The 23,210-nt window shown below is 41.1% G+C and overlaps 1 protein-coding gene across 6 annotated transcripts in view; it reads right to left on the minus strand.

Moving 5' to 3' along the window:
• Positions 1-23,210, minus strand: part of XRCC4 (X-ray repair cross complementing 4) — an 88,985-nt gene that overhangs the window by 26,846 nt on the left and 38,929 nt on the right. For all 6 annotated transcript variants that reach the window (XM_017738684.1, XM_017738683.1, XM_017738681.1 and 3 more), the window contains 3 exons: positions 5,726-5,892; positions 1,199-1,351; positions 714-817 (listed from right to left, as the gene is read on the minus strand). In XM_017738684.1, the coding sequence (XP_017594173.1) occupies positions 714-817; positions 1,199-1,351; positions 5,726-5,892 (424 nt within the window). The remainder of the gene's footprint in view (positions 1-713; positions 818-1,198; positions 1,352-5,725; positions 5,893-23,210) is intronic.

The following is a 23,210-nucleotide window of genomic DNA, read 5'->3' on the forward strand; positions in this document are numbered from 1 at the left end:
GTATATATCTATACATATATATATAACCATATTACAGCTATCAATGCAGTTTTGAAACTTTGATAGCATTTGCCCTGTGTATTCCCGCTAGTTTACCACAAACATGCCAAAATTCTGATTCAAAGTTAAATATCTTGTACTTTATAATGGGCCATCACTGCATCCCACACACTTTACAAGGCTCTAGTCCTGGAAACGTGTCAGATTAAGTTTCATGAGCATCTTCACAAGGCCAAAAATTCTCTGACAAATTAAAGTGGATTCTGCTATAAATACATTTTCATTCCGTTTATGCACACAACTCTTTTTATAGCCGTTAAACCTCCTCTCTTTCCCCTTTTTAAATACTATTGAAACTGTCAGGAGCTACCTTCTACACTTTATCAATCATGGCACACACATCATGATTCCTAGAATTTAAAGTGGAATTGTTGATGGTTCAGATACTGTTAGACTGTCATTAGTTCTGCAAAGTGTGTAATTTGTCACTTTGCAAGAAATGACAGTGCCTTCACTCATGCAACTTGCTTTTAAACCTCCTCTCTCTAATTTGAAAATGCCAGTATTGTACTCTGCTTCAGGAGAGGTATTTTTAAGGCTTGCTGGCTGGCCTGTCACAGAGCAATCTGTCAGGTAGTATTTTGCCTTCCTTAGGTTTTATTCACATGAAGCCTGCCTGTGATATCACACAAAGACAATGCCTTCTGTCTTACCTGATGGCAACGAGGCCCGTGCTGGATTTTCACTTTCCTCATCAGTGCTGGCATCATAGTTGTTTTCTCTCTTTATTACCATCTGAGTAGTAGCAATACTATCCCTAAAAACATTAAAATAATGGGAAAAATATTAGATTTTTTTTTTTCCCAAAGGAATTAAATAATTCAGGGAGAATGAGTACAAAATTACCACCTATGGAAACAGCAGGGACATATTCTGATTGGGAAATCAGCTGCAGCCCAGGAGAAAACAGGACAGACCCATCAGACACTCACTTCTTGACTACAGCACCCACAGCAATATGCTGCTGCTCGGAGGGATGCCAGAAAGAATCCTCCCCTTCCACGACTTTCAGGATTGGTTTGGATAACCCAGCCCTCAGCCAGGAAGAACTGTCACTCACCATCAGGGCCAAGGAAATGGAAACTGAACTCAAACATGCAGCAGGTACCACACCAGGAAACCTAGAGACATTGAATACCTTGCACACTTGGCATCCACTGCAGACTCTTTAGCTTCACTCAGCAACTTCTGCAAGTTTCTTATCTTTGCCTTCTTTTCATTCAGCACCAAAATAAACCTGCTGTAAAGGTCTGCCTCCAGCTCCTCTTTAGCTTCCACGCATTTTTCCAGCCTGCAGTACAAAATTAACTGTTACACCAATTCTGCTGTTTCCTGGAAGCAAATTCTGTCATGAGGCCAGCCAGGAATCCGCACTCCAAACCACGCACCACCAGTCCAGCACCTCCCGTCTGAAACAGGCCAGAAGCAGCTTTTTTGTTGTTGTTTTTCCACAGAAAAGTGCAATGAACTCTGCTCCCAAAAGGGAAAAGTTCCCAAATGGGAAACTTTCTCTTCACGCTTTTTTTGGGGGGTTTTGGGGTTTTTTTTGGGTACATCTCCATCTGAGACAACTAAAATTTAAATAGGCAAGTGTTCCTTATTTTCAATGCTGAATCCCCACAGTGGCCATACCTTAGCAGGATGCACATAATGAGATTATAAATAGATATGATTCAGCTTGACAGGTCTCAAATCTGGACCACACACTGGTGTGAAATATATTTGAAGAGAAAAAAAAAAATGAAAGCATTTAGAAGTTCCTAATATCTTCAGATAAAATATTCTTCAGGCTTTTTAAAAGTTTTACTAGGCACCTGTGGGTATCAGCATATTGGGAATGTCAATAAAAGGAAGCACAATGGAAGTGTTAAATCAAGAATATGGGTGTATAAAGCCTCATAAGCAAACCTGGAATACAAGCAAGCATGAGCACAAAAAATCAAGTGATTCGTGGCAAACGTAATTCTGTATTTCCTTCTTATATTTCATAACCTTTCCGTCCTTGGGTTGAACCACAAACATTTTATTAGCTGTGTACACAAGAAGCAAATAAACAACTTGATAATTCTACTGATCCTGCTAAATATAGGAAATAGTCATGACTTATAAACATTTTTTTCACCAACCTGTGCAAGGCTGTAAAAAAGTTTAGAAGGCTTATTTTGCTATTAAGCCCAGACATGTAACAGACTTTAAAAATATTAATTTATAAGGTAAGAGATGTCAACAGACTTCCTACAGAAATACAAATTATTTTGTTCATAGATCAAAACCATCTATGATGTAAGAAGCAAGACAATAGCAAAAAAAAAAATCTCATGAAGTATTAAGTCTACTGTGCAATGCTTTAGGGATCTGCTTGATAGTTGATAAATAATTCATCTAATTTAAATGCAAATAGCAGAACATCATTACCATATAGATCAGTTCAATAATTCCTAAGTGAAAGATCATAGGTACTAATCAACTACCAGGAGACTTTCCACCTACAAGAGGGAAGTTAACTGTTTAGTGGGGAACAAATAGACAATTCACAAAGAATCATCAACCCTCATGCAGGGCCCAGAAGAGCCTGGACATGCTTGATACTAATTATGTCTGTATACATAAAAATGGGGGGGAAAAAAGGATTTTGTCTAAAATATGCTAATCTTGTGTGTATCAAATCCTGTAGAATAATCCTCTCTCTCACACAGAAACCAGGGAAAGTGGTTGCTCTGTGCCTTTACTTTGCCAAGGCACTGGTTTGTGTTGGAGCAGTTGAGGCTGGTTCAAATATTGAGGAATGTGGCTGACTTGGCCAAAAAAGTGCCATTTAAGATAACTCCACTGAGGCCCTAGAGTGCTGCAAAGACATCCCCTGATGAAAACCCATGTAAATGGAAACTTCCAGTGAAGTAAAGCTGATGCTGCCTGGACTGTGAGTAGTACAGTGGAGAAACCTACTGCAAGACTAGCCAATTTCTTCAGTCTCTACGGCAAAAAATTAGCATCTTGAATATTAGAATTAGAATATTAACTCTTCCCTCTGGGCAAAACCAATTAGTAGTATGCCCATCAGTTAATCTTATATGATTGTTTTCATTTACATTAACACCTTTTTTTGACTTTATTCAAAAATTATCCACATCCAAATACATTCTCCAGACATAGAAATGACATTAATTTGGCAAAACACTCCATCTAAAAGCACTGAATATCACAAAAGTATCACATTAATGCTGTATTTGCAAGTTGTGAGCCTTCAAAATCCTGCACAGCCCACTGAAAGTAGCCACTCTTAGGGACTATGACAAACAATAAACTGAGGAATTAATAATAAACACCAAGATTTCAAGTGCTGCCTCAACACAGAGCAATCACGCTCCACAGAGGTGAACGTGAGCTATGCAACTTAATGGCATTTATTTAATTGTTAGTGGCATCCTTCACACTCCAGCACTATGAAGGAAAGAATTCAGCATCTCTGGTATTCATCCCTGTTCCCAGTGCTCAAAAATAATTCCTGGATCTCACAACACTGCTCCCTTGCGTTTCAGATTCACCCTTCCCCCAGCACCGGCAGTGGGATGGAATGTTGATGAGCTAATGCTGAAGACTCAGTTTCAAGCCCAAAGTACCTAGCTTGCATTTTTATAATCTGCTTGTGGTTTAAATACACTGCCACTGCAGTTGACCACCACATCAATTAGCAGCTATTTTGAATTTGGCTTGTCTACACAAATTCTAGATGGCCGATAACAAAATACGTACCTCACGCTCAAACCAGAAATTTGATTTCTTTTGTTCAGGCAATTATTTTGCTACAGGTTATTATTACTTAAAATGTACCACCTCCATTATTACAGAACCACAGATTGGTTTGGGTTGGAGGGACCTTAAAGCCCATCCATTTCCACACCCCTTCCACTATCCCAGGATGCTCCAAACCCCGTCCAGCCTGCCCAGAACTAATTGGCCTTGAATTTTCTATACAAAATAAAGAGAACAGCTTTTCTGTTCTGATATTTTAACTCATCCATCCCTGAGGTGTACACACACACTCACTCACTCATCCCCAGGCTGCCACTTGCTCACCAAAACCTCCATGATGGTGAAGAAAATTCGAACCCAGAGATGGAAATGAGATGATTGAATTATTCCACCCCACGACCAACAGGCACAAAAGCACCTCTCAGAGGTCTGTTTTAATTCTAAAGAAGTCCTGAGGAGAGAGGCTGTGAGCAGAGGGACCTGCAGGGGCTGTGGAGCTGACGGGCCCTGGCTGCAGGTGAGACGGGAGCGCAAATCTCCACACCACATGCTCATATTTGATGTTTCACCACTCAGCACCGTGAGTGATGCAGGATGTAAATCCTGAAATCCTGCCTCCTGAACAAAGACAGGCACAGCGTTGTTCAGCTCGGGGCAACTCACAGCGTTCGGAGCCAAAGCAGCAAAGGAAGGCAGCAGGGTAGAACTGGGCTGTGGCAAAAATAATTTAAAAAAACACCAAGCCAAACCAAATTGGAAAAAAAAAAAAAAACAACAAACAAAAAACCTCACCAAAACACCAAACCAAAAAGCCCAATACTTCTTGAATGAAAATGATTTTTAAATTTAACATTTAACAGACATGGCCAAAGACTGGTGACCATAAAACCTTCAGTGCTTATTCTGAAAAAGCCACATTTAATCTACTCCAGCTATAAACACGCTACAGAAACCCACCAGCCTGCACTGAGAGCAAAGTCTGTCACGCAACTCTGATTTTTATTTTTTTGTTTGTTTGGTCTGGTTTTTGTTTTTCCTCCTTTTCTTTGGGGTAACTCTGTAAAAGTGCCACCCCACCATGGAAATTGATACAAGCACTAATGCCTCTTACACATCAGCATGTAATGCAGTACAGAACACGGGTTATACAATACACTATTGTTCAACTACACTGTTAAGCAGTAAAACACTTCTTAGGGAGGCCCTTTGCTTGTCAGGGAGACTGTCAGGAGAAACTGTTACTCATTTTAATGAGAGGGAAACAAAACTAACTCCTCCCAAAAGCTGGCTCTCTTTTTCAAGGTAAATTAACGCAAATTAGCTGCATTCTTTCATCAATCTTCCTAGATTGTGTGGTTTTTTTCAGGTGAAGCTACAGAAAAGCAAGATACATCTCTGACTGCTCTGTGCTAAGAGTTTTATGCTCACTGAAACAAGCACAGATTATTTCACTACAATTCAGATCACAACTGCAATAGCAGTTAGAAAAATCTCTTGCAAAATAATACTTCTTCCTATAATGCTGCACTCAATTTTCAATTCTGGCTGCTTCAACAAGGGAAACAGATGCAAGAAACAGCAACTTATTCCCCACTCGAAAATGTAAATAATTTACACTGCTAGTCTCAAGAATTATAGGAAATAATGTTAAGGAAAAGACTTCCTAAAGAAAGTCAAGCGAATTCCACAGATAAGAAAAGTGTTTAGGTTTTTTTTTTTTCTAGTTCAGAAGCTAAAGCCAGCTTTAATTGCAAGTTTTTAGTATCAGTTGCATCTTTGCCAAAGGGAGGAGATCCACAGCTACATGGGCTGTGAGTAACTGAGCTCAAAGCACCTCTCAAGTGCATAAAAATTTCTGTCCACTGCTGCTGAGCTTCTCAGGTGTCACCTGTGAATCCACCTGGGAACTCACCTCCTCTCCACATCACTCCAGTTGCTGAAGAGCCTTTCATTTTCTCTCTGCAGATGCTCAGTTTTGGCCCGCAGCTTTCCCAGGCTGTCCAGGCAGTAACCAATGAGTTCCTTGACCACCTCTGCTGGGCTTGGGACTTCCTGCAGCTTCAGAGATCCAAGTCTGAACTGGGACACAAGGAAATAATGAGTTATTTCAACTGTACAAGAAACTTCACTGAAGCTTTCCTCCAGTAAACTTGAATACATATTCAATAAGCGTAAGAAATACCTTACAGTCCTCCAGTTCAAAGGGAGGCAACAAATTTGTCACACAGAGAATGGAGGAATATGTGGAATAATCTACATGCTAATTATTTCCAGAGGGCCACAATGTTGAGGAGGAGTCTGGAGCAGCTCTGTGATGAGCAGAGACTGCGGGAGCTGGGCCTGGCCAGGCCGGAGAAGGGAACACTGAGAGGGGATCCCATCAATCCATACAAACACCTCCGAGGGTGCCAGAGGATGGTGCCAGGCTCTGTTCCGTGCTGCCAGGGACAGGATGGGGAGCAGTGGGCATAAAATAAAACACCACGAGAGGGAGGGCCTGGAGTGTCCCTCTCTGGAGACATCCCAAGGCCAGCTGGACACGTTCCTGTGCCACTGCTCCAGGGGACCCTGCCTGGGGTTGGGCACTGGGCTGGGTGAGCTCCAGAGGTCCCTTCCAGCCCCAGATACCCTGGGATTCTGGGATTTATGCAGCTAATATGTAAAATCTAGCCAGCAAGTTGTCACCTCCAGGGTTCAGACAGCAAGCTCTTACTCATAAAAGGAGTCCTTCGATTAAACAGGCAGCCTCACCAGCAGAAGCAGATCTTTCAGGAAAAAGTCGCTGAAAGTGCTTGGATTTGGTTAGCTCAGTGAGATTAAAGGATCTGTAATGACCCACTGTGTTTCTTCAGCAGTGGGGATGTTGTACAGGATATACAAGAGATCTGAACAGATTTGTTTTGCCTGGTCTGGGAGAAACAACAGAAAACTGTTGTTTTTGTCGTGTTAAAGGAAGAATAGCTCAGCCATACATACAAACCTGTGCCAGCTGAGCTATAACCACGCAGAGCTGGGTGAGGACACATTAACATCCAACACGACAGTTTGAGGCAGTGGAAGAAGGATTTTGAGGCTGTTTGAAGAGGGTCACATGTGTTACCTTAAAAAAGGCAAATCAGGAATTAAGGGCCTGTTCTTTGGTGATCTGGAGTGGCCAGAGGATGGAGAATCTGAGCCCCCTCAAGGTACACACTCCTGCAGCTGTGAGAACCTACAGAAGCCCCAGAGCGTTTTTTGAGCCCCTACACATCCAGAGACAACAGCACTCGCCTGACTTGACAGAAAAATACTTGAGAGAAGAGGTTTTGAGAAAGCAGAGTGGGGTGGAAGAGACAATTGTGACTTTGACCAGCTGAAGCTGCAGCAGAAGCAGATCTTTCAGGAAAAAGGCATTGAAAGTACTTGGATTTGGTTAGAAATTGCTGCAGAAACACCGAGCTGGTGAGGGTTACACAGAAGGAGAAGGCATCTTCTCTCGCATCCTGTGATTATCAAAAAGACTGACATAAATTTTGCAGCATTTCCCTATGAATAGAAGTATTACCCATCTTTTCAACTTGAATGCACAGCTGTAACATCTTAAAAAATACATCAATGTAAGTGGTACATGCCAGGGAAGGGTTCACTCTGTGTTGTGGCACCTCATCTATTAAAATCAGAAACGCAGTTTGATTTATTTTTTTCCCCATTTTACTTGGGAGGGCATGGAAAATTACATAAAATACATTGATTAAAAAAATACCTGTTGTTTGTTAACTCTTTTTTTAAATGCAAGTTTCACTAATACCATGCATAAATTTGGACTGAAAAAGGCCTGGTAGAAACTGCTCACAAACCTTCCAAAGGCAATGTTTGAAACAAGTAACAGGCCCTCCACTCAGACCTTTTATCTGTGGAAGTCTCTGCCGCAACACATGATACCATCCTGACCTCCTTCAGCAAGGTCAGTCTATCAGAAAATGTGGGAAACCCAAAGGTTTAATTTCCAATTAGCCACCAAATTCGCATATGCTGTCTCTAAAGCGTTGTTGTCTTTAGCTGACGTACATCTGATGGCTACAGATGAAAAGATGCTTTTAATTTATTTTTGGAAATTAGATTACACTATCAGTAGCCCACAGATTGGAGTGCATCCCCTGAATATCACGCTTGCTGTCTGACAGCAGTAACAAAGATGGACATTCGTGTAAAGGAAACTGTTTTTCATCACTTGCAAGCCACCACCACGCTATTTGGATAAAGAATTCACAGAGATAGAGAGGCACAGTAGCACAGATAAGAAGCATCACAATCTTTCACTGTGAAGGAAATAGCAAGGAGAGCACATCATTTTTGTCTTTTGCCTTAATATATTCAACTGAGATCAGGTATAGGAAAATATGTTTAATCAGGACAAACAAATTACAGTTTTCACTGCACAAAAAGAATAAAATATGCATAATCTCAAAACAGGTTAAAGTGAATAGCAATAGATTTATTCTGAAAGCCTGGTACCACTGCACAACCAAAGTCATGCCAGACACACAGTAGACACTCCAAAAGCAATTATAATTATAAAAAAAAAAAACCTCACACTGCTACAGGGACACAGAGAATGTGCCCATCCTTGCAGGTGCTGGAGTCCAACACTGACAGTTAATCTTTAGTTTAGCCTTTAATTCAGTCTTTATGCAAAGCAATTGACTATTGCCCACTTTCTCACAATAAACTTCACTGCCCTGCTTTCTGTGTCACTGAGACCTGTGGACCATCTCTAGGAGGCCCACAAAAGGTGAGCAGAGCAAGCCCATCACCAGGAGGCTTAAATTTATCACGCAGGTGCTGACAAATCCACTAAAAAAAGACAAACACAGTAAGGTTTCTGCAAAACAAGTGTTCTTCCGTATCTTCCCTCCTCCCCCAGTCGTCTCATCTTAATTTAGGATAACGTGCTGCGGGGAGCTCATTATCCAGCTGCCTCCAGGGAAACACAGAATTACTGATACAGCCCTAATTAAACCCAAACTACCATGACAGCCCCAGAAGAGTGGAAGGTGTCCCTGCCCCTGAAAAGGGAGTGGATCGAGAGGAGATCTAAGGTCCCTTCCATCCCAGAGCACCCTGTCATTCCGCAATCCTGCCTCCCTCACACAGCGTGCCACACAAAGTGCATCAAAAACCCCTTCCCCGAGGCTGCTCCTGCAGCTTGGAATTGTTTCAGGGCACCTGTTTAACACACGGAGACCTTTGTGGACCTGCTGATAAGCCAGAAAAGCAGCCAGGTCGACTGAATTCCCAAAGTAGGAGTAAAACAACCTAAAGAAAAAAAAGAAATCTCGGGGCAGTTCTGCTCTGGGGACCTGCTGGCATCCCAAACTGGAAAGTGGATTGGTAGAGGAGAAGATGACGAAACAACACAATTTTATATCCAAGGACTCTGAATTTGGGACAGACGGTGTAAACTGCAGACAGAATTCTATTAAAATTAAAGAATTGTGGGGGGAAAAAAATGTATCATTAAAAAGGAGATGTTAGTTTTTCCCACACACTGCTAAGTTTTTCCTTGCAACTAAACCAAGAAACAGTCCAGTTGTTTGTCCTTCATCGCCAAAACCACAGTAGGGAAACTGCAAACAGTTCTAGGGAGATGCAGGGGAAGTGGTTAAAGATCAGGATACCATAACAAACAGTTAACTGGGTGGGATATCAAGATAAACAGCTCTTGCTTACTGCAGGAGCGAAAGAAAACATCATTAACACCTCACTCAGCTAATTTGACAAGCAACATGTCTTTGGCTTGGATCACGTTTCCAAGGTGGTTTAGTAAATTGGTATTGGTGAATTTTAAATTTTTGTTAGCTTTGTAAATTCCTGCACGTTGCTGCTCCCTGGATGAATTTAAATTTCTCGCCATCCTTACAGCTGCTGTAGCTCTCTGGCCCTGCACCATCTGCAGGTAACTAATGTGCTTTCTACTTCCCCTTTCAGATCATTCAAGAAAACATTATGTAAAACACCGAAGCAGTAGACACTTCATTTATACAGAGAAGGAGCAGATCTGGTAGAGGTCCCAGGGGACCACAGACTGACTGTGACTGATACACTGCTGGCCTTCAGTATCTGTTTTGTTGTTTGTTGGGATTTTTTTTTTTCAAGTTTTAATTTTTTTAAAGGCACAGGAAGATGAACACAGAACCATTTAGAAAGCTGTGTTCCCTTAATCAGAAATCAGAGTCCCTATGCATTCACCAGGCCTGTATTTTAAGCTTAAGAAATAAAAACAAGAACTAGAAGCCTGTGACAAAAATGTCATTTTCCCCTGACCTCTCACCCTGCCCACTGTTTGTCTCCTAGAGATGAAGAAAGAAGTGATGTCAACCATAAGACACAAAATATTTCAGAAATAACTGAAAAGCTTCTCAAATAATTATTCTTCTTATGCTTACACTTGATGTGTTTCACATAAGAAAACAAGTTATTAAAAAGAGACAACACATTTTTCACAGAAGCTTCCAAAACTGAAAATTACTTCCTTGTATAGAGCGAATTTTAATTTTGCATTAAATAATATATATCTGCTATATAACCTTTGCATTACTACACTCCACTAAAAATGAGAGTTATCATACCTAAGGCAATAATTATCAGAGGTTATGCACTGAAAGGAGGAGCCATTCAGACAGCAACGTCTCTTGAAGCTAAGCACTAACAGTGGGCTGATTTCCAGTAACAACAATTTTTCATTATGTCTATAAGAAAAAAAAAACCATGCTGGAAATTCTCATTACATCTGCTTTGCTGGTCATGATTTCTCTCTGTATTAGTAAGGTATTCTAACAACCCTTTCTAACAGTATTTTTTTTTCCATAATATATATACAAGGACTTCTACACTTCCACAAGGTGGAAAAAATAAATATTTAGATAGATTCTGTCCTTTGTTGTCCTGCCAGGGTATAGCAGATATACAGGTAGATAGATACAGATATATTTATGGATATATATGTTGTGTGTGTTTGTGAGTCTCTCTCTCTCCTATTAAATCTTAGCCCAGAGTATTTCACTTTTTCCTTCTCTGTTTTGAAAACTAATTAACAAATAATTTTTAGAGAGAGCACACTTGTCAGATACTTAGGTCTGATTTTGAAATTAAAATATTCCCAGCATGTGAACTGGATGATAGAGGTTTAATTGTACAAGTCAACCCTGTACAACCTGTTACAGGCTCTAATTCAGCTCACTCAGCTTCCACTCTTCCTGCCCCTGAGTGAGACACAGAGATCCCTGTGCTCTGCTCCTAAAACAGCATTTCAGACTGTTCTAGCACACTCAGGAACACCTACATCCTCGCAGACAGATGCTGCCTCCTGCAAGGTATTGCCTAAGCAACATCCTTTCACCAGGGAAATATTAAAGAAGAATTTGACGGGGAAAAAAATAAATTCCAGAGCAGGCCACCAGCACAGAGCAGCTGTGCAGTCCCTGTCTGGCTTTTCGGAGACCTGCAGTCTGTGAAAGCAGCTGTGACCCCTGTGCTGGAGCAGGAAAGCCCTGCAGATCCACACGACAACAAAACCTTTTGTCACTGCCCTGTTCCAAGCACAGAATCACAGAATCAGAGAACATGAAGGGTTGGAAGGGACCTTAAAGCCCATCCAGTGCCACCCCTGCCATGGGCAGGGACACCTCCCACTGTCCCAGGCTGCTCCAAGCCCCAATGTCCAGCCTGGCCTTGGGCACTGCCAGGGATCCAGGGGCAGCCCCAGCTGCTCTGGGCACCCTGTGCCAGGGCCTGCCCACCCTGCCAGGGAACAACTCCTTCCCAATATCTCACCTAAATTTCCCCTCTTTTAGTTTCTACCCATTCGCCCTTGTCCTGTCACTCCAGTTCCCAATGCAGAATCCCTTCCCTGTAGCCCCTTTAGATCCTGGAAGGTGCTCTGAGGTCTCCACACAATCTGTTCCTTCCCAGGGTGAACAACCCCAATTTTCTCAGCCTCTTTTCGTAGGAGATGTGCCCCAGTACTCCTTACCAGCTCTGTGGCTACCTAGAAAACTCCTGCTAGGAGAAGGTGTTAAAAGCTGTACAGGTGAACTACCCTGAAGTCACCCACCAGTGCCCCTGTCTACTGCTGGTACTGAAAGCAAATCCCTCACTACAGAGTCAGACATTAGCCATAACATTCAGGACAGAACCACTGAATGTCTTAATTAAAACTAATTAAACTTGAATTAATTTAATTCCAGAGGAATTAGCACAAAAGGAGGTTGTGCCTTACATGTGAGATACAGCAACTTTCTTTTCTCAGTCGCGAGCTGGAGCTCTAGCAAGACAGGCTGTGATTCCCTGTTAAATGTCAGCTACCTCTCCTACTCCACAGGCACACAGACTCTGAAATAAGGTAGAATCAACACTTGGATAAAAAAAAAGCTTTCACTACGAAAATACCTAAGAATTTAAAAGAGAAAAATGTTAATGAAAATTCATGTACAGGGTTAAAGAATATGACCTACAAATGAATGATGCTGACACTTACACAAAGAAAGTATTGTTACAAGCTTCAATCTGGAAAGCATTATACCATTTTTATTTCTTAAGTCAATCAGTGAGTGGTCTTGATTTTTTAAAGCTGTGCCACTATTATCTCCAGGGAAATCATTCAGCAGTAACTATGACATCCCTGGGTGTGGTAATAAAACAAGTACACTGGACTTGCACAATACAGTGGTGACAACGTGAAAGCAGAAATTGCTTTTGTAACAGCAAACTCTAGGAAGCTAGAAAAAATTACACAGCTCCACGGAAGCCAAGAAATCTGGCAGGTTACATCAGACAGTGTAAAAATATGATCACCAACTACAAAAAACAAGTTTAACACAAAAACCCGGCCTGCAACAAACTTCCCCCCTGACGAAGGCATTACATCTATTCTAGAGCAAAACAGCTGACGTCAGTGATTGACATTTCTCTCAGGTTTTTACCACACGCTGCAGAAACCTTCCAAATTGCCATCCTATTAGCTTCATGTCCACTGGAAATTAAATTCCTTCTGGCTTCCCTTTATTTTGGCATGGCAGCAGTTCCCAAATACTTTTTGGAGAGTGCTCCACTGTTTCTCATGCCCTCAACCCCACACACTCACGGCACCGTGGGCCCCGTAAGGATTGTGGTGCAAGGAGCACGCACCTGTAGAGGAAACTACGGAGAAATTGGGAACATCACCAGGTACTAGAACACACTGATACCTGTCCCCAGAAGGACTAACAAGGCTCTGTTACTCCTTCCATCCCTCATCAACCTTTATGCTCAGCATAGGCTGAACTGGCAGCAGGCTCTGAAAGCTCTTTGTGGAGTCACTGACCGGGAAGGAGCTCTGGAGGTCTCCAGCCCAACCCCTTCCCCTTTCCTGGTCAGGCCAGGCTGCTCAGGGCTTCCTCCACTTGGGAACTGGAGAGCTCCAAGCACTGAGCCCACACAACCTCTCCAGAGCCTTCACTGGCCTCACAGTTAACCACCTTTCCACTACATCCCACTGGGAACTGTGGGATTATGGCTCCTGTCTCTCTTTCTCCGAACACGCACCACTGCCTGGCTCTGGGAAAGAGGAGGATGACCACTTCTTTGGGACTTTTGATATTTTATCAAAACCTGAACATCATTTTCCTGGGACCTGCAATTCTGTGCAATCACAAGAAATAGTGTCACATAAACCCCCTCACAGAGGAATTTAATTTTTCAAAAATTTCCCCATCTCATTAGTCTGGCTGGGTTATTTTTTTCCTGATTTGTCTCCTAAACACACACACACGCTCAATTTGTATCCATTTGTTCTCAGACATACTCTATTCCCAGTGCTCTTCTCCCTCTGTCATGTTCAGACTCCATAACTTATAGATAAATAAATTTCTCAGTATTCTTTCTGTTGGACTGAAGCTCTATGTAGCTTTGGCTATGGACATGTTATTTTCTCTATCCCTCAGATCACACAACCTTCCTCCCAATTTCAGCTTGCATTTCTTGGCTGTGAATGCCCAGGACTGCACATTTAATTTCAAATATAAACTCTGTCGAAGCAGACAGTGAAAATCCACAGAAAACAGACACAGATCTTAATACTGTCTTCGAACGTCACAAAAATCTATTTGCATGTTTCATTTCTTTCATTTAACTCTGTCACATGTATCCCGTGTAAGAATCACCAGGGCGTAGGGATTATCTACACCTTAGGATGCCTGGTTTTCAGACAGTTTTGGAATGAAAAATGGTAAATTAAAACAGTAAGAACATCAGATAATTCTTGAATATCCCCCACCCAGCAAGAAAAAAAAAAGCCATGTAAATAGGTTAGAGTACCAAAAACACCTATTAAGCAAGGAACTAATGGATTTCTTTCATGAATGGCATTTTATCTATGTGTCATTCCTTAAAGCCTTTGGAAAACTTCCTTGTTTAATCTCTACACTCCTCAGAAACACCACATTTCATGTATCTATACAATCAGCTACTTCTGTGAAGCTTAATCCCACCCAGGCTGAAAGGGTCTTTAGCTACTGAATTTTGACAGCTGTGGCATGGTCTGGTCAGGATCTACCCAGGCTGTGGTTCCACTGCCTCAAAGTCCTCTGTAACAATTTTTTCAAACTTACTATAAAAAATTCTGCTCATGAGAGCACTTCCTCCTCTAACCTTAAACCTACACATACATATATATTTATATATACATATATATATATATATATTAAAAAATACATATATGCAAGACCCAAATCTATCTTTGTAAAAAGTGAGATATATTCCCAAAAAAGGCATGAAGTGAGTGAAGATGCAAAGCATTTGCACTACAGAAATGCTCATCTCTCAAGGTGCTAAGCCACAGAAAGCTGCCACTAATTTCTCCCCCAAACAAATGTTTCTTTACCACTGTGCAACTGAATCCCTTAAAATAAGAAATACACTGGATACTAAAATGAACTGCAGGGATAATACTCAGCAACCATAACATCAGGTATTTCTTCCACTTTTTTTCCTTTTTTTTTTCCCCCCCAATGGTAATCACATAAATTGTTTCACTTCACCAATTAAAAAAAAAAAAAAATCAAAGCTACTGGACTAAAAAAAGCCAAAGGCAAGAATCTATAAAATTCAGGTGCACTAGTTACTTTTTAGAACAGTAAATATGGAACAGGCAACTATACCTTATAGTTCCACAAACAGTGATAACATGATTATGTAAAGAACCAACAATTCAAGCATTTTGTTGGATTTTTTTTGAAACTTCTATTTCACCACACAAAAACTGGCAGGTTTGCATTTTATGCATGCACCCCAAATGCTTTATTCTCTTCTGTGCTTCTCCTCTTTTATCATTCCCTTCTGTACTCCAGGCAATACCGTCCATTCAACTCCCTGCTACCCCTCTGCCTCTGAAGTGAGCTTACAAAGAGGACTGAAGCAGGACACCCTTAAAGGGCCTGTATTTTTTTCATCTTTTCCCTCATTAATTCCGCGGCTCCAGGCAGGATCAGATGCGTTCCCACCTCGCTGAGCAGGCAGCAGGTCTGTGAGCAATGGAACTACTGAAGGCTGGTTTCCTATGGCTGTGACTCTTTTGCTGGATCCCCTCATGTCTAAAAAGGTGAGAAATCCAGTCAAAGCTTTTCCCTTATTTAATGCATTCATAACTTCTCTCTCCCGTGAGGATTTGCTAGTGTCTAATAATACAGTTGATCTCATTCCACAGCTTTTTCCAAAGCAGGCACATGAATAGGGTCTCTTTTTCTCCATCCCGGCACCTATTTCCATGAAACTAGTAGGAACCTGATATCTTTGAGACCTTTACTCCTGTCAAATCTGTTTGAAATTGTCCAGGAGTTTCAGAAGTTATTGGGGGGAAAGGGGAGGAGGTAAGAGGCTGGCAGTCAGCAGAGGCACACAGCATGACCACATAAGCTTTGTTTCCTTAGGAAGCAAGGTAAAACACTTGCACTTTTTATTATTTTTAAAACCTGCCCTAAATGAATTAGGAAATGAGCTTTTCTTGGAGATCTAAACTTGTTTTCTTCCTTGTTTTTCATGTAATTTATAGTGTGGCAATAATACAATAGACTCTAGACATAACATCTGGATTTGGGTCTCAGGGCTTAAATGCATGAACAGTTCACAACTGTGTTAATTTAGATTTCAGAGGGAAAGCCTTATGAGATAGCTTAAATCAGAATTTATTTCCTAGAGGCTAAGAACAGAACATGGGCCATTACCATAAAACAGCTGGCACACAAACTTAGTACACAGCAACTTCCTTGAGTTTGAGGCTTGAGTCTCCCAAAAGTATGAAAGGATACCTGCCAAGGATTTTTAATTTAATCTATTGGCTTTTGGGTTGGTTGCTTTCTTTTTTTTTTCAAATATTCTTCATTTGTGTCCAGGTTTCCAATTCAAAAATTATTCCAGAAAAAAAACCAAAACTTATTTAAGTAAAATGTTTAAAGGACCAGAGTGAAGCTCTTTTTCTGAACAGTCACAAAGCATATGTAGCATGAACATGAAACACTGAAAAAAGCCCCATGAAACCTCCAGAGAAGTTTCTACAAACATTATGAAAGGTAGACCCATATAAATGTGCTTTCACCCAAAGATCTCCAAAATAAAAGCAAGACTTGCAGGAGTGCTGGTGATATTACTGTCAGTAAAGGTTCCAAGGTAACAAAATATAAATGATTAATACTCCCTAGATTAAAAAAAAACACCACCACATCATGAGCTGCATAATGGGAGCACTTTAATTCTACCTGTCAACTGATCCTATTCCTACATGTGAAGCCCAGACTGCAGCTTTTCTTTAAAAACTGCAGTAAAGCACAACTGAAATGTCTGGAGTAATAACCGTCAGATATGAAGACAACTTGTCTTGGGAGCTACTTCCCTTCAAACACTGACCTTTAGGCTTGGGAAGTAATGGAAACTATAAAGTGCTTGGTGAATACACCCTTGGAGCTGACGTGCCAGCATTTTGCAGTAATCTGGGTCTGATTCCCCCCGAATATGCTGGCAGTAAACAGCTCCAGGATTGCACACGACTCCTGTTTTTTGCTTTTCTTTTTGGAAAGTAAATGTATAACCACGTGAATAAGCATGAGATAATGCCTAGACCGAGGCAAAATATAAAAGTGTTCCCAGCTAAGCACTACAAACAATTTTCCAGTGTGAGTAATAACACTACACTCATTTAGAACAACCATAGACTGTTTTCAGGATGGTATTTTAACCTTTGTTTGAAAAAAAAAATCCCTTCAGGATGTTGACAGCCACGTGCTAAAGCCTTCATGATCCAAACAACTAGATACTTAGTAAAAACTTCATTGAATGGAGTTATTCTATTTAAAAAAAAAAAAAAAAGCAAGAGATTGAAGATTGTGCACCTAATCTGAGCAATCTGAACATCTGTGTATGCTGTGCCCCACCCACAAACATAGAAATACTCAATGCATCACGAGATATATGTACTGAACATGACAAAACCAGCAGAGCCAAAATTCCAGGCAGTGCTGAGTTCATAGAAGGACATAAACACTTCTATAAATTATCAAGACACGAGTAGAACACTTCTTTCCATCCAAGAGCCTAAAGAAACAAAAAAAAGCCAGAATCTTATTTTCACACAGAAAGAAATCAGCACAAGTTCAGGCTCAGGAAAGCAATGCAGGTGAAAAAAACTTTACTGATTTTTCTCTCCCTACAGTTACATCCCTATTCATATTGTTCACTTTCATCAGCCCTTAGGACACTCTTTATTTTAAGTTAAGCCTTAAGAAAAATACGAATGAAAGAAGTATTTTTAAAAATCAAGGAGTACTTGCCTGAATTTCCTTGTAAAACACTGTCAGAGAGGTAGAAATTTGACAACCAACACTTGTTCTAGACCACACAACCTAGTAATAGCAGGATGTAAATTTTTACAGCTAATAGAGATTCTCACTTGGTTGGAGGTGGGTTTAAGCATGCACCTTCCCTCGTCTTTTGTCACAAGAATAACTCCCCTTCAACAACAGTGAAGTGTTTGTGACCACAGTGGTCCCAACAAGGAGCCATGAGGCAAACCCAGCTCTCATCTAAAATTATGACACTAGGAGGACAGCTCAAGCTTGAACCATTTCCAGGTGCAGCAGGAGCAGCAGCACATCTTGAACCCCAAACTGATGGTCCTTGGGGCTATTTTTCCCAAAAGTGCCTGGAGGAACCATTGTGTGACTCCATTCAGAACTACATATTCTATCATGATTAAGAGTAATTCATGAGTAAGAATAATTAAATTATTTTTCATTATTCCATAGGTAAAGGCCATTTCAGAGGATTGACTGATCACAGGTCATTCCTGAGTGATCAAATATCACTTCATCCTGACTGATACAAGGTAATTATTAAGTTCTATCTCAGATCTCTTCATGGGCACTACAATTTCAATTCCAGCAAGTAATTTTCCAATATGGATTATTATCATGATAAAAGGCATCAACAGCTTTGCATTCAGGAAACCTCTATTAAGTTCCAATAATAATTCAAATAAAAACAGGTTTTCTGAAACTGCAAATCACCTGAATCTATCGAAAGACCAAAAAAAAAACCCCTCATCTTAAATCCTTTACCTAATTCTTAAAATGAATGCAATTAAAATTCGTCTTTTTGCAATGGAAGTTTTTACTCAGATCAAAAACTGGAATGGATGCAATTAGGAAATATTTTTCCCTGAAATCTTATAAATTCTCATCTGCAAAAGAAATATAGTTCACAGATAAAAAAGTTACACTAAACTGGTTGCTAGCAACACAAACAAAACATTTACTTTCCTTTCCGCATGATACCGTTCTCAAAAGTTTTCATGACAAAGTATTTAGAGAATTAATGTTTTCTTTAGCCAAGCCAACCCTGGATGAAGGAAAACATTTCTTTCTCACACTTTGGATCCTATAGAGCACAACTGGAGACTTCATGGGATGATGTTTTACAACATGAGGTGCTCAGATGAGGCACCAAAAAGCCACATCAGGGCATTTTATGTGCAGAACACAATAATTTCCAGGGGATCCAGCAAAAAGAGTGAAGTCTCCTTAATTTTGCAGCCTCCCAACCCAGCGGCAGGGACAGGCTCCCTCTGGATGGCCCCAGCTGTTTGTCAGAGGCCAACAGCAGAACACTTCCCTTATCACAGAAATGGCTCAATATGGGAAAGAACCTCAGAATTTAATTTCATCTTTGCAGTAATTTCAGTGGAGGAAAAACACCACTGTTCAACTCTGTTGTATTTTATTTTCTTCAGTTTTACGTGCCAGCAAACCAGTGCAAAAGGGACAACCTATGAATTTTCTGAAATCTACAGGAGTAGAATTAAAGCTTTCTTATGAACCAGAAAATACTGAGATTTTGTGGTTTTGTTTGGCTTTGGTTTGATTTTTAGGCACCCATATTGTTTTATTAGGACACTAAGGCAACATCTTACTAGGACAATAATATAATATTAAGATAATAATACTGTTACCTTATTTACTTCAGAACAATAAAATACTAGCAGTGGGATCACGTTAAAGAACATCTGGCTGAGCTAGTGCTGTTTAACATGATCAATAAGAAAAAACCCACAAACCAACACCCCAAAAAGCAAACAAACAAAAAACCCAACAAACCACACCAAAAAACCACCAACCCAAAAACAATGCATACATTCAGGTGATAAAAAAGGCAAAACTCAATGAACACATATATTTCAGTCAGCAACAAGCTGGAAAAGAAGATACCCAGCAGCAAATGCAAGCAATAGCTAAAGATGGAGAGGTAATTTTTCCTTTAAAGCACAAAATGTCTTTTAGTATCACATGTTAACCAGCAGTTATCAGCATTAAAAAAAAGGTCACTATTCTAAAATTATGGGCCAAATAAGATCTAAAGGGATGTGTCTGTCAAGAACCACTGAGAACTCAACCGTTTCCAAGGGCAGGATCTGGCTCTGGTGACCTGGGGAAAGCCCTGGCCAGGAAGCTGTGATGGAATCCCAGACTGCAAGACCACCCTACATAGAGCTCTGCACACAGAGAGAGTGGTAAGAAGTTTAATTTTGTATTTTTTCTTAATTTACATCAATATTTCACCGTCACACGGACAGTGCTTGGTGAGACAATGGCATGTCCGGAGCTAAACAGGCCTGACGTGTTCATGTAGGTTCTTTTTTGGGATAAAACAAGTACTTACATGGTCTGAGCTCTCCTCAGGAGAGCAGTTATCTCCACTTTGCTAAATATAACTTGCTGAGGTTCTCAGCAGCCTCCTGCACTGCCTGCTCAGCCACAGACCTGCAAAAGCCTGGCCCTAAAACAACCCCTGCCTGAGGAAACAAGAGCCCGACCACCACTGTTTCTGGAACTACAAAACTGATCACTGAACTTGCTTCCCACCAGAGTTAACACCAAGGTTTTCTTAGGGACGTACAAGGAAACTGCTCGTTTGAGCACATCCCACCTTGTGCACACAAAGAGCACGGGTATCTACGAGGAGACTTTGGAGAAGAAGCCGTTCCACACTCTGGGACAGCTGGCTTAAACGCACGAGACGTGATTATTTATCCTCAGATGTAAGCTGGAGGAAGGGGTGCTTTCAAGCCCCACGCAGCTGAACTGGAATGACACTGGTAGAGTGAAACAGCCCAAGCTGGGAAGCAAAATAGTGTTAGTGACCACACCAGCCCACACAAACATGAGCCAGAGATGAACCAGAGCAGCAGCACAGCACACGGGAACAGCTCTTTGCTGCCAAAACCCCAAAGTATAAGAATTCATTAAAAGAAGGAAAAAAAAAAAAAAAAAAAAAAAAAAGGAGTGGAGATATCCCTTATCCTGTGCCTGACTTGCAAAATGAAAAATATTACTTCATGTTTTGCAAGACTAGCATCCTGTAGCCAGTAGCCAACACCACTCAGACCAACCTCAGAGCTCGCTGGATTTTTTTGGCTGGCTAACATTTAAACAACCGCTAAAATAACTAGAAGTTAAGTAAGGATGCTCAACGCTGCTAAATAATTTCTTTTCCCTTTCTATGAACCATTGGAAAGTGATGATGGTAATTACAGCAAATGTTGCTTGAAAAGAGTACCAAGGAACAAAAGAGAATAGGTAACTGCTATCCAAATTTCTGTTAACATTAATTATGTCAGAGCACACTGAAACTTGCAAAAGCAGCATGTTTACTGTCTCTATATTTTGCTGTTATCTACTGGAGTGTAACAATTCAAATATGCTGGAAATGAAAACAAAAATGATGCCATGCTGACTGAACGGGGAGATGAAATTTCCAAGAAGCAAAAGACATCTGATAATAATTTCATCACCTTTGTGTGTTGAAATCTACCTGAAACACAGCCTTCCCCAGAAAATGAAGGAACCTCCATTGTTAAGCCTTTAAAAATAAATTGGAAATACTTGGGTCTTCACAATCCAGAAGTGTAACTTCAAAAACAAGTGTAATTCGTGCACCATCTGCCAGCCCCAACTTCCAGCAAGTTGGGGTTCCTCGAGACAGGGAGTGGACTAACCCAAAATACCACATGCCTGCACCAAGAACTACAAATCAGCTACTTCCAAAACACACGGAACGGGGAAAGGGTGTTAAAAAGGTTATTAGAAACAGCACAAAAGTGCCTCTCCAAGTTTTCACACTCCTGTCAGAAAGGTTGTATCTCACACATCAGCATTTATATTTGGAAGACCTTAAGGGGACAAGAGAAGGAACAGCAAATGAAGTTATTTCACCTCTCTCTAAATAAATCTGAGCAGAATCTTATGAGATAAGAGGTATCCCTATGAGAAATCTCAAGAGCCAACATTCGTGTGCATAGAAGCACCTTTTGTGTACAGATCTAAGCACCTACAGCTCACAGCAATCATTATTTCCCTGTCTTAAACCTGAATTTAGAGGTAGTTACCCCAAAAGATCCCAGTCATGGCCACCAGTGTCATGCCTATGTCTGAATGAGATTCACAGAGCTCCTTCCAGGGAGACACAGCACCAACTGAATAAAAAACCCTCTGTGGCTCTAGAGATCACAGAGTATAGCAAGAATCTTCAGGAAATCAGGTTCTGTTTTCGTCTAAATAAAGTCTCAGGAATTAAACGATATCTTACCTTCATACACGTTTCACAGATTAATAATTTAGGGTAGCACTCCACAAAAATAATGGGACCTCACCTAAAACTGTGCAATTGCAAAACTGTTTTTAGGGACATTATTCTCTTCCCCCCACACACAGTGAGGCAGCTCTCGTCAATGGAGAACAAAACACTTTTGTCATACCCCTCCCAGGAGGAAAGATAGCTCTCTGCAGAACTGCAAGATAATTCACGTCAAAACGAGGAGGAATCCTAACTACTATGAAAACAAATACTGTATTTCAAAACCCACTGGGAGAAGCCCGTTGTGCAAGAGGTCAGGATAGTTAGTGCTCCTCTACTTCAGTTCGCTAATTGTAGCTAAGGATGGATTTATTTATAAAAACGAGATAAGTTCTCTATCATATCATGATTATTGCCTCTCTTCTCTAAAGCAGTAACATAAGTCTTATACACAAGCTGACTTTTCTTTCCACTGGTTCTCAAGTTAAAAAATAGCATCTGAAAAGCGAAATCCAAACAGGATGACTCCTCTCACATTTCTCCTTGATAAATTGGGAGCAACATTCAAATATAACATTATATTTAAATAAGCCGGAAGTAAAACAAACAATAACACAAATCAACTTTGATGGCTGACTTGTCCAGACAGCAGCCACTTTCCAGCACAGAAGTTGGGAAGTTGCAGTGTTGGAGAAGCAGATGAAACAATCCCTCCTAGCATGAGGACTTCAGCTTAGTGCGAAAGAAAACACCTCTCAGTTTAGAGAAAGCCTTTCTACCCCTGCAATTCCAAACTAGGTCCATACTATTTCAGACTGTGATTTTGCAAAGGACACTTGGACATGGTGATGCCTGGAGAGCTTCATGAAAGGTGGAATCTCACGCTGCTTTGAACAGACAGGGCTCCTTCCACGCACCGCTCGGGGTGAAATCAGATGCTGGACAGGTTATGGAGGTCTGGAGAGCTCAGCACAAGAAAAACATGGAGCTGCTGGAGCAGATCCAGAGGAGGCCACGGAGCTGCTCCAGGGCTGGAGCTCCTCTGGAGCCACCCTGGGAGAGCTGGGGGTGTTCACCTGGACAAGAGAAGGCTCCAGAAACTCAGAGCACCTTGCAGGGCCTGAAGGAGCTGCACGAAACCTGGAGAGAGACAATTGCCAAGGGCTGGAGGGACAGGACACAGGGAATGGCTTCCCAGTGCCAGGGGGCAGGGCTGGATGGGAGATTGGGAAGGAATTGTTCCCTGGCAGGGTGGGCAGGCCCTG

This window comes from Corvus brachyrhynchos, unplaced genomic scaffold (assembly GCF_000691975.1).
Source record: "Corvus brachyrhynchos isolate BGI_N302 unplaced genomic scaffold, ASM69197v1 scaffold376, whole genome shotgun sequence".
NCBI lineage: Eukaryota > Metazoa > Chordata > Aves > Passeriformes > Corvidae > Corvus > Corvus brachyrhynchos.